Below are 13,005 nucleotides of genomic sequence, written 5' to 3'. Positions count from 1 at the left end.
CCTGGCCCTGGCCCTTGCAGGGCGGGCGACAACGCCGGGCTTCTGTGCTTCACCGCTGGTGGTAGAAACACCACTGTTCACTGTCCTCCTCACTCCTGCCTCTATGTTGTATGCACCTCACTGCCGGGCCTGGTCCGGTCTGCTGTTGGGCGCGTGGCCTGGTAATCTGACCGACGGATACCACGCTCTCCCTCTTGGCTTTCCACAGCATGTCTGCCCGGGCTGCCACCTTCCGGGGGTCGCTGAAATCTGTGTCGGCCAGCAGATGTATGTCCTCAGGCAGTTGTTCTAGGAACGCTTGCTTGAACATGAGGCAGGGCTTGTGTCCATCAGCCAGGGCCAGCATCTCGTTCATCAATGCTGATGGCAGCCTGTCTCCCAAACCATCCAGGTGAAGCAGGCGGGCACCCCGCTCACGCCGTGAGAGGCCAAAGGTCCCAATGAGCAGCGCTTTGAATGCTTCATATTTGCCTTCTTCCGTGGGCGACTGTATGAAATCCGCAACCTGGGCGGCCGTCTCCTGGTCAAAGGCGCTCACCACGTGGTAGTAACGCGTGGAATCAGAAGATATCTGCCAAATCTGGAACTGGACTTCTGCCTGGCTAAACCACACGCGTGGTCGCAGCGTCCAGAAAGTCGGCAGTCTTAGTGAAACTGCGTGAACAGATGAAGAGTCGGTCATCTTTGGTCCAAATCCTGTTTGGACCGTCGGGGTCACCAATGTAGCGATGTGCTACACACAGCGCTGAAATAACTACACGCAGTCGGTAAGTCGTTTCAAGACTAATTTATTCAAACTTCGCAGTGTTGGCATTTAATCCCTAGCGCCCGCCCTCTCCAGGTGGAAATGACGTCAGAGGTGCATTACCAAAGTCTCTCCCCGCATGCTGGCTATTTGTGAGCTGGTTCACCTGCGCAGAAAGTAGGTCGCCACATAGTTTTATTATTTAAAAACATCATGGAAAGCTGAATTTGAGAAAATTAGACTCCAAAAATATATCGTCCTATTTTTAGATCAAGAGAGGTTTTTGAGTCAAAATTATATCTTATTAGCAGTCATAGGCAATTTCATCTAAAACTTTGACAGACTTCTATAGATGTGCGGTGGAGAGTATACTGACTGTTTACGTCACAGCCTGGTATGGAAACATGAACGCCCTTGAACAGAAAAGCATCAGAAAGTTGTGGATATGGTCCAGTCTATCTTGGGTAAAGCCCACCCCACCACTGAGCACATCTACAAGGAGCAGAGTCACAGGAAAGCAGCATCCATTATCAAGGACCCCCACTATCCAGGCCATGCTCTCTTCTTGCTGCTGTCATCAGGAGAGAAGTACAGGAGCCTCAGGACCCACACCACTAGGTACAGGAACAGTTATTACTGTTGGAAGAAGAGAGAGAGTGGATACCACTTCTACCTCTTCCAACGATTCTGAGTGAGGCACAGAGAGATCTGTATTTACTGACAATTACCTTTATTGTTCAAACTTACAAATACATGAATTCATACTCTAAATACCTTGTGCGCACACCTGCTAAGTATCCCTGACTCTCCTGGATAGTCAAAGAATAGCAAAGGTATTACCCGGGCGGGGGAGTTTACGCTGGCCAGGCGTTCCTTGTTCCTCGTGGTCCTGATTCACTCTCCACATGCTTCATGCAGGGTTCTTCTCACTTGTATCTGTGATGGTTATTCTTCGAAGTTACCGCCCCCGGCACACACAAAGCATCCACTTTTATATCCATTGCTTATCAATTCAAATGTCGCATTCCCGTGTCATTGGCCGCAGGTCATGTGTCTGGCCTTTAACACCTGGTCATTGGCTCTGGTCCAAGCCAGCATCCATCTATTATCCTCTTCCCATCAAGGGACAGTTGCTGACTCATGGCTCTTTGTTCTCAGTCAGCAATGAGCTTGAATCACCTCAGGTATTCACAATCCTGCATGTTACAGCCAACCAAAGAACACATCACAAACAACTCCTTATTTGGAAATGACCTCCAGTCCAGCAGATTACCTGAAGAGTCTTTGTGCCTTCTTTAAAACACTAACCAAGTCCAGCATGTCAAGCTCACAAAATGGAGAATTGAGCGTCTTCACAAAATGGCAGCCTCCATCTTCCAAGCACACGGCAAGAACAAAGACTGCTTCCACTGTCCTTGATTCATTTGAATTCACTGATTTGAAGATAGTCATTCTTTCTGGCTAACATTACCCTCAACCATCAGGCTCTTCAACCAGAGGGGATAACTTCACTCAACTTCACTTTCCCCATGATGGAAATGTTCCCTCAATCTATGAACTTACTCTCAAGGACTCTTCCTCTCAAGTTCTAGATAGTTTTCGCTTATTTATTTATTATTATTATTATTTATTTTTTTTCTCAACTCAAGTTGGTAAAACCTGAGGTAAGGGCATAGCCAAACACTCTAATTTGTCAATTGCTAGGAACTTTCAGAGTATTCTAGTGGTGTTTGGTATTGTAGCTTTCTATAGATTTATGTAGATATAACTATGTAGTCCTAATTGTTTAATACTATTGTGTAGTGTCTTTGGGATGATACCAATTGTGAATATTACTATCAGGACAATGTACACCTTGTTCATGTTCCAAATTCTTTCAATTTCCTCTTTTAATTCAGCATATTTCTGGTGTTTTTCATGTACTGATTTCTGTAAGTTATGTGTGTTTGGAATGGCTATATCTATTAAATAAATTGTTCTTGTTTATGTATCCTGTATTATTATGGATTGTCCCAACTGTAATAACTGATCGGTCATAATATAATTTGTGGTATTCTGACTCTAAAACTGGATCAAGCATATATTTTTAGTAAGCTGTGAATTCATTTATGAGATTTTATTTTAAAGCGAGCTTTTGATGAATATTTGCCACTTGATTGTGTTCGTGTAAGTAATCAGATTGTGTTAAATTGCTAAAGGATCCTATAATGTATTTGATTGTTTCTGTTTTTTTACCTGGCATTTTCTACATTTATTATCTTGAATTTGTTGAACTTTTATGATGTATTTTGATAGTTTTTTTGTGTTAATCACCTGGTCCTGTATTGCCACAAGGAACACTTTTGTTTCTGGGACTCTAAGTCCAGTGTTTGACGCTTCCTTGTTGACATCTAGTCTGCTCAGATTAAGGGGGTGCCTTCCAATGAGGATCATGCTCTTCCATTGTTGCTTTAATAATGACAGTGCCTTCATTTTACTGGGTTGTGACTCATTTAAGTTTAGTGGAGTATACTTCTTATCAGAATTACTATGCATATGTGCAGTGTTGGTTCCTGTTTTCATTGACAAAAGTATAGAAAACTTAGAAGTTTTATCTCTTTATTATTATTATATGTGCAGTTTGTTGTCTTTTGCACATGGGTTGTTTGTCTGTCTTTTGTACGATTTTTCAATTAAGCTATACTGTTTCATTGTATCTACTGTAAACAGCCTGAAGAAAATGAATCTCAAGATTGTATGTTATGATATATATACACACTTTGATAATAAATTTACTTTCAACTTTGGAAAACTCAAGCACATCTATTCCAAGAAGGGGTAGTACTTCCTGCATGTTTTAAATTAGAACAGCTCATACAGTCTAAGTGCCTCATGAGAAGGTTGCACCAGTACATTCAGAAGGAGCAGAAAACCACTGAGAAAAACAAGCTGCAGGATTTTCTGATTGAACCACACAAGTGTACACTCCAGAAGTTCTGTCAGATTTCGTCTATTATAATGGAGACTGCTGATGGCTTTACTGCAATTCCCACTGAAGATTCCAGTCCATTAGTTTGAGTAAAATTTTGAACAACAGGCCAATGTGATGAGAATTCACTGAGTGCTCTAAATTCTGGCAGCTGCTTTTAAATGTGCTCGAAGAGGCAGTCTTTCACCAAGGGGGTGTTAAGCAAATGTGTTAATGTCTTCTGCCTTTATTAAGTAATGTATTAGCACACTATTAATTCTCTCACCCCACAACTTCTTGCCATCTGGCCATACTATATACCAGTGCCACAATGTGGCTAGGAAGAAAATGGGACTCAATGACAGAATGAAGGAGGGCTCTTCCCAGATCGCTTCCCAGCAAAGCAAAGCTTTCCATCAGATGGGGTAAAGGAAAAACATATCCTTAAATATGTTAAAAACCAAAGTTATCCAGCCTCTTTACAATCATTACAAGTTGAAGGAGAATATCTGACCAGAACATTCAGATATAGCCCTGCTAATATCTATTTGCACCTCCTAAAGACACTGATCCTCTGTAGGGAAGTACCTGTTTTGATACATGTCGGTTCACGTCTGCTCAGTATGGTACAGAATCAGTGAAGTGTTCAAATATTAACTCAAAAGATAATCTAGAGCACATGGCCATTCTAATTTCAGATTAGATTCAATTAAGTTAATAATGCATATTCTATAAAATCAAGTATTTCAGGCTGTTATAGCTATAGGCAATATGGCTGTATTGGCAGGCCCCTAATTCTCAAAGATGATTCTGCTATTTTGCAATGTCCATATTAATGGGATTATTCACTCCCAGTTAAACCCCGTACCAGGATAGGAGGCTCCTTACAATGAACCTGAGAGTCAATCACATCAGCACACTCACCACTTGGGTAACTATCACAATAAAATCAAGATTGGAATTCATAAATACTATACTGACTCCACGGGAAAAACTACTGAAAATACACTGGGGTAATGCCTATTACTGAGATTCCACTTGGTTATACCAAGTGTATGAATTCTATTTGCCTATAATCAAGAACAGAACATTACAGAATTTTAAGTGAAATTTACATTGAGGAGAAATCAGATTACTCAATTTTGTGTATTAGCTTAAAATGCACACATGAGGAACCTGCCCACAATATTGAGTCACGTGAGAAAAGGCAAGAAAGCAAAGATCTTGCAGCAAGGGTTGGAAGATATAACAAAATGATTTAATGGGAAAAAGAGACGAAGGCCAAAATGCTGTTATTCATTTGCTTCTTGTGAAATTAATCACTGTTTGGTGCTTCCACTAAAAGTGCTTTTCTGCAAGTTCTGAAGAAAGCACCCAAATTAGTTGAGTTTTGGACTCAAGGAACTAGAAATTGCTGTTTTACTTTAGTATCAATGCAACATTAATGCTGCTTGTGCAAAGCTTTCTGAATTCTACTGCTGGGTTTCCCTGTGCAAAATCATTTATCATTTTCAGCGTGTTGGAAGTGCATCCCTTGAAATTCTGCAGTGTAAGTAAATACTCATGTCTGTTTTTTGTTTGGCTCTTTGAGGGAATGTGAAAGCGGTTTTTTCTTTATAATGCACACCAAATTGTGAACTGCTGAGAACTGTAGCTGAAGCCTGATAGCGACCAAGTTCTTGATCACAATTGGTGAAGCACGTACTCTGGGCATATGTGTGAGGTACTTCTCAGACAGTGAGTTTGTAAATCACACTGGAAATACACTTTTCATGTTGCATTGGGGTAATTTGTGAGAGTTTTATGCTGGAAGAATGTTCCTAAGCTAAATGAAAGTTCTTTGAAAATATTAGCAGCTGAATTTCCCAACAAGGTACTAAGATATCCAGAAATTTATGTACTTTTTTCTACTTCAGGTTAACCAATCTTCAACTACTAAGCCTTTTTTAAAATTTTGATCAGGAATTTCCTGACCATTACTTTTAGAAGTTTTTGAATGTAATTTTCAGCAGCTTGGAATAAAGTTTAAAGCTTTTGGGATGTTTTAATTAAATATACATGTTTTTATTTTGAGACAGTCTTCAGCTATATTAATCAAACTGCACTGAATTATTGAATATACCAAGGAATATTCATTGAAAGAAAACTAAAACATAATAATTTTTAAAGTGTGGCCTGATTGTGCTGGTTCAGAGCAAATCTTACAGTCAGTTGTAACTTAAACTAAAGCATGTTGCAAAGCTAATATAAAAGCTTCCCTTTATCTCCAGTGACAGCCATTGCCAACGCTTGACCCATAGTTTCAGCCAAGAGCAATCCCTGAAGCCTGCTTCTTCTCCTCTTACTCCAGACTTTGCAGAACTGACATTGAGGGAAATTGATTCTTGGGGATTTACATATAGAATGTATTACATGGATACTAAGCACTTAAGCATAGTAAACCTGTTAAGAGTCATGAAAATTTCTGTCACTTAGAATTCTTTGTGTGACTGCTACTTGACCTTCAAAGATGTGGAGAAATTCTACTTGTTTCTTCTGAAATGGCTGGTGATCCAAAACTTCTCATTTTTTTTCACTGCGTGCTCTCTCAGGTTTCAGAGTAGAATAAAGCCAAGACCCCATCAAATATTTAACATTCTTGATAGCAAGATTACTGCGACTAATGAAAAATCTTCAGGTCTACCCAAAAGCATTTTGGAAATGCTTTCCCCAGCTGAGTGTTGGTACTGCAGGCAACACAAATACAGCACTGGATCAAATTTGGTTTTGCATTTCAAAATATCATATGCTATATTGTTGGTACAATGGGTAAATTAATGGCCAAGAAATTTTAAAACCTGATTTAAAATCAGTCTTCAATTCCACCCAGCAACAGTAAAATTTAAATTCAGCTAATAATTTGAAATTTTGGAACAGCAAGATCTTAGTAATGATGACTGCAAAAACTAATGTACTGTCTCTCAAATCCACCTGGTTCAATAATTTCCTTTGTGGAAGGAAATTTAATTTGATCTCCTGAATTGTTGTGCCACAGGGATTGTACTGGTCTTCTTCATGTCTGGCTGTTTTGACACTGTTCTGCCACTCAGTCACTCTATATCTTATTACTTTTGAACTTAAGTTACTCTGACCTACCCAGCCAATCAACCTTCTTCTTTTACCAGTAGCACTTCAGGACTCTATCCCAGCACACTGCTGACCTCCCAGTTATACTCTGCAGCTGCACAGGGTCCTGGACAAAACTTTGCCTTGGTTTTCTATATTTTGCTATTGGCTTTTTGGTTAATGTGAAATCTATGCCCATCTTTGCTTTCTAGTAAGACTGTATCCTCCACCAGAACGCTTCCATTCCCACCTATCCTATTTATTTGAAATCTGTTTACTCTTCTCCACTGAAATCTCCTCTTTAGCTTGGCTTGGTTCTTAAATTTTCTTGCTCTACATGTGCATCTCTAGAGTGGAAAGACATTTGCTTATATTCATCATGTTTCTTATGGTCAATCTGGTCTGCTCTGTTTACTCTTCAGAAGTAAAGACCTTTATTGAACTTTCTGATTATGCATCTATATAGCTCTTCCTAAGAAAATCTTACTCACCTGCACTAACTCTGTGGATTTAGCCCTTGACACAATATGGGAAGGAGATAGAAAGTGTTGTAGTGTTGTGGCATAGTGTCAATGCAACAACCTTTGTCTCAGTCTCAGCATAATGAAGGAGCTGGTCATTGAATTCAGGAGATACATAACAACTTCAAGATCCACGGTGTAAGTATTACCAACTATTTGTCTTGATCCGGCAGGTGGATGTTAAAGCCATAAAAATACACCAATGTTTTTGCTTCATCAGAAACTACAGAAGCTTGGCTGGTCCCCACTGACTTAGACCAATCTTTACAAATGAACCACAGAAAGCAGCCGATCTGGATGCATCACAGTTGGGTATGGCAAATGTTCTGTCCAAGACCACAAGAAATTGCAGAGATTTGTGAATGCAGCCCAATCCATCACACAAACCTGCCTCATCTCCACTGGCTCCATCTATGCTTCTTTGCTTTGGGAAAGCAGCCAGAATATTCAAGGACCCTCCATAGAACCATAGAAAACGACAGCACAGTACAGGCCCTTCAGCCCTTGATGTTGTGCCAACCCATATAATCCTGAAAAAAAGGTACTAAACCCACACTACCCCATAACCCTCCATTTTTCTTTCATCCATGTGCCTGTCCAAGAGGTTCTTAAATACCCCTAATGTTTTAGCCTCCACCACCATCCCTGGCAAGTCATTCCAGGCACTCACAACCCTCTGTGTAAAAAAATTACCCTTGATGTCTCCCCTAAACTTCCCTCCCTTAATCTTGTACATATGCCCATCACCTCCTCTACTGTCAAGATTCCCATTCTGTTATATCTATCCATGGCCTCCTCTACTGTCAAGATGAAGCCACACTCAGGTTGGAAGAACAACACCTGATATTCTGTCTGGGTAGCTCCAACCTGCTGGCATAAACATTGATTTTTCTAACTTCCATTAATGCCCCTCCTCCTCTTCTCTCTCTAAACCTTATTTATTTATTTCCTCCCCCTTTTTTTTCTTTCTCTCTCTGCCCATCTCACAATCACTCTTTGCCTGTTCTCCATCTCCCTCTGGTGCTCCCTTCCCACTTTCTTTCTCCCAATGCCTCCTGTCTCATGATCCTTTCCCTTCTCCAGCTGTGTATCCCTTTTGCCAATCAACTTTCCAGCTCTTAACTTTATCCCTCCCCCTCCTGTCTTCTCCTATCATTTCAGATTTCCCCCTCCCCCTCCCACTTTCATATCCCTTACTATCTTTTCTTTCAGTTAGTCCTGACAAAGAGTCTCGGCCTGAAACGTTGACAGTGCTTCTTCCTATAGATGCTGCCTGGCCTGCTGTGTTCCACCAGCATTTTGTGTGTGTTGCTTGAATTTCCAGCATCTGCAGATTTTCTCGTGATTTCATCTTTAAATTTATACCTTTTGGAAATCAGGTCATCTTTAACTCACTTAGCTATTCACAGTAACAGAAATTTTGACCAGGGGTGCCCAATCTTTTGCATGCCACTATACACAGTGGTAGTAAAGAGAAACACATAATGTAGAAAATAATGTTGTAGTTACAAGGAATGCTCAATGAAGAGAGACAAATTATGTACACAGGCCACAATGAGTTAGACTTGGAGATCAAGAATTCATCTTTAATGCACGAGAGATCTGGTCAAGAGACTTATTACAGTGCAGTAGAAATGTCCTTGATTCTGGTGGTACCTGCTTCCAAGCTTTTGTATCTTCCACCCAACAGGAAAGAGAAGAGAAAATCATTGGGGTGGTTACAAGAGGATATAGACAGGCTGCAGAGTTGGGCAGAAAAATGGCAGATGGAGTTCAATCCTGACAAGTGTGAGGTGATGCATTTTGGAAGGACAAACCAGAAGACTGAGTACAGGATTAACGGTCAGTTACTTAAGAACGTGGATGAACAAAGGGACCTTGGGGTTCAAATCCATACATCCCTCAAGGCCGCTGCACAGGTTGATAGGGTAGTTAAGAAGGCCTATGGGATGCTAGGCTTCATTAACAGGAGGATTGAGTTCAAGAGTAGAGAGGTCATGTTGCAACTCTACAAATCTCTGGTGAGACCACACTTAGAGTATTGTGTTCAATTCTGGTCACCTCATTATAGGAAGGATGTGGAAGCTATGGAGAGGGTGCAGAGGAGATTTACCAGGATGTTGTCTGGTTTGGAGAACAAGTCATATGAAGCAAGGTTAGCAGAGCTGGGACTTTTCTCTTTGGAGCGTAGACGAATGAGAGGGGACTTGATAGAGGTCTACAAGATTATGAGAGGCATAGATAAGGTGGATAGTCAGTACCTGTTTCCCAGGGCACCAATAGCAAACACCAGAGGGCATATGTACAAAATTAAGGGAGGGAAGTTTAGGGGAGACATCACGGGTAAGTTTTTTACACAGAGGGTTGTGAGTGCCTGGGACGGTGGTGGAGGCTAAAACATTAGGGGTATTTAAAAGCCTCTTGGACAGGCACATGGATGAAAGAAAAATGGAGGGTTATGGGGTAGTTTGGGTTTAGTACTTTTTTTTAAGGATTATATGGGTCAGCACAACATGGAGGGCTGAAGGGCCTATACTGTGCTGTCATTTTCTATGGTTCTATGGAGGGTCCTTGAATATTCTGGCTGCTTTCCCAAAGCAAAGAAGCATAGATGGAGCCAGTGGAGATGAGGCAGGTTTGTGTGATGGATTGGGCTGCATTCACAAATCTCTGCAATTTCTTGTGGTCTTGGACAGAACATTTGCCATACCCAACTGTGATGCATCTAGATCAGCTGCTTTCTGTGGTTCATTTGTAAAAGATTGGTCTAAGTCAGTGGGGACACGCCAAACTTCTGTAGCTTCTGATGGAGTCTGAGTGGATGCATTCCACCAGCATTTTGTGTGTGAAGTTAAAGATTACACATTTCTTTTATATTTTAAGCAAGATTAATTTCATTTCCATCTTTTACAGTTTCAAAATAACAAAAAAGGAAAAGGGCCTGAAGCAAAAGTTTGGGCACCCTGCATGGTCAGTACTTAGTAACACCCCCTTTGGCAAGTATCACAGCTTGTAAGTGCTTTCTGTAGCCAGCTAAGAGTCTTTCAATTCTTGTTTGAAGGATTTTCACCCATTCTTCCTTGCAAAAGGCTTCTAGTTCTGTGAGATTCTTGGGCCGTCTTGCACGCACTGCTCTTTTGAGGTCTCTCCACAGATTTTCGATGATGTTTGGGTCAGGGGACTGTGAGGACCATGGCAACACTTTCAACTTGCGCCTCTTGAGGTAGTCCGTTGTGGATTTTGAGGTGTGTTTTAGGATCATTATCCTGTTGTAGAAGCCATCCTCTCTTCATCTTCTGCTTTTTTACAGACAGTGTGATGTTTGCTTCCAGGATTTGCTGGTACTTAATTGAATTCATTCTTCCCTCTACCAGTGAAATGTTCCCCGTGCCATTGGCTGCAACACAAGCCCAAAGCATGATCGATCCACCCCGTTGGAGAGGTGTTCTTTTCATGAAATTCTGCACCCTTTTTTCTCCAAATATACCTTTGCTCATTGCGGCCAAAAAGTTCTATTTTAACTTCATCAGTCTACAGAACTTGTTTCCAAAATGCATCAGGCTTGTTTAGGTGTTCCTTTGCAAACTTTTTATGCTGAATTTTGTGGTGAGGATGCAGGAAAGGTTTTCTTCTGATGACCCTTCCATGAAGGTCATATTTGTGCAGGTGTTGCTGCGCAGTAGAGCAGCATTCCATCACTCCAGAGTCTGCTAAATCTTCCTGAAGCTCCTTTGCAGTCAAACAGGGGTTTTGATTTGCCTTTCTAGCAATCCTACGAGCAGTTCTCTCGGAAAGTTTTCTTGGTCTTCCAGACCTCAACTTGACCCCCACCGTTCCTGTTAACTGCTATTTCTTAATTACATTATGAACTGAGGAAACGGCTACTGAAAACGCTTTGCTATCTTCTTATAGCCTTAAACTATGCTGGAAGTTTTATGGCTAGCCAGATTTCTCATTAGCTGCCATCCTCAAACCAATGTGCTGCTGATATCATTGTTTCCTCTCCTGCTCTATTTGCGTACCTTTTCCCACTCTCTCAGCTATTCGTTAAAAAGCTTCTTTGTTTGTCACCAACCCCAATCTATTCCTTATCAACTTGATCTCTAATCGTATGTTTTTTTTTCCCTTAGAAATCCTTCATAATTTCTGGAAGTAATCAGCTAAGGATATGACTTACCTTCTGAATGATGAGACAGAGTGAGAAGACTGACACATGACCCGCCAATTCCAGATCCAAAAACTGTAATCCGTAAAGGATCCCCTCCAAAGAAGGCTACATTTTCACTGATCCAGCGTAGGGCCTGGATCTGATCCAGAAGTCCATAATTGCCTTTTGCAGCTTGATCACCAGTGCTTAGGAAACCTGTAATGAACAGACAGCATTGAAGAGAGAATAGTCACAGGCATAGGACACAAATATTTCAGGCACTTACTTTACAAACTGCAACTTAGGTCATTGTGCTTTCTCAATAAAGGGAATAAGAGACTTTTGCATTCATAAAATAACAAAATGCACTGTGCAAAAATCTTTAAGTACAGTACAAGTCAGTGCAAATCAGTTTACATGATATGGTAATGCCAAATTCATGTGATACAAGTCTGAAAGTAAGGCTTAATTTAACTTTGCTGGAAAGTAGACTAAAATTGTCTCAAGTTGTTTCTGACTAGCCTCAGGCCAGACCATGATCCAGTCCGAGTTACCATTTACATGTGGGAAAGAAATCAGTTTTCATCTACACAGATTTGAAGTTCCAATTAACTTTTATGGGAATTGCCACTGTGACTAAGGTTAGACTATTTAATTGGCCAAAATCTCTTTCAGATTGCTCATTGCTATCATTTTAACTATGCAAGCAATGCATTGTAAATACTGGCTACGGTACATTTGGATGTTTCTGTCTCAGCAGGGAATATAGCATGAGTGGACTATGCTCTCCATGATGCTCCTTATATGATGATATCTACATTAAAAAATCAAATAAAAGAATACATGTTACAACCTGGTAGCAATATTGAATTCTGAAAATTATAAGTAACTTTTGTTTTTTGTCTGAATCAGTCTTCTATCTGTGATGTTGACCAGCTTGTCTGTTTTTTTTTTCTAATTTTTTTGTCTGGAAGATGAAGACTTGCTCAGCATTTTACAATTCCTAAATTCATTTCTCTATGTTCTTTTGTCTAGTGTATAACAAAGGGTTATGAGGAGCGTTTACAGGCTCTGAGCCTGTACTTGCTAGAATTTAGAAGAATGATGGGGGATCTCATTAAAACAGATCAAATACTGAAAGACCTAGAAGGAGTAGATGTGGAAAGGATGCTTACTATCTGTGGGGGAGTCTAGGACCAGAAGACACTACCTCTGAATAGAGAGATGAGCAGGAATTACTTTAGCCAGGGAGTGGTAAATCTGTGGAATTTGTTCCTACAAATGGGTGTGGAGGCCGTCATTGTGAATATTTAAAGTGGAGGTTGATAGATTCTTGATTAATCAGGGTGTCAAAGGATTCAAGATTTCAAAGAGAGAAGGCAGGAAAAAGGGTTGAGAGGGATAATAAATCAGCCATGATAGAATGGAGGAGCTGATTTAATGGGCCAAATTGCCTAATTCTGCTCCTATGCCTTATGTATTCTGTTGTTAACTGTCGAGAGCATTAAAAAATAGTAGCACAAAAATATTGCTAATATTC

At 40.6% G+C, this 13,005-nt stretch overlaps 1 protein-coding gene across 4 annotated transcripts in view; it reads right to left on the bottom strand.

Moving 5' to 3' along the window:
- Nucleotides 1-13,005, bottom strand: part of nlgn3a (neuroligin 3a) — a 292,883-nt gene that overhangs the window by 46,772 nt on the left and 233,106 nt on the right. For all 4 annotated transcript variants that reach the window (XM_059977047.1, XM_059977043.1, XM_059977044.1 and 1 more), the window contains one exon: nt 11,496-11,681. In XM_059977047.1, the coding sequence (XP_059833030.1) occupies nt 11,496-11,681 (186 nt within the window). The remainder of the gene's footprint in view (nt 1-11,495; nt 11,682-13,005) is intronic.

Source organism: Hypanus sabinus, chromosome 8, assembly GCF_030144855.1.
Source record: "Hypanus sabinus isolate sHypSab1 chromosome 8, sHypSab1.hap1, whole genome shotgun sequence".
NCBI lineage: Eukaryota > Metazoa > Chordata > Chondrichthyes > Myliobatiformes > Dasyatidae > Hypanus > Hypanus sabinus.
The sequence above is the reverse complement of the archived record's forward strand: the minus strand, read 5'-3'. Positions and strand labels throughout refer to the sequence as shown.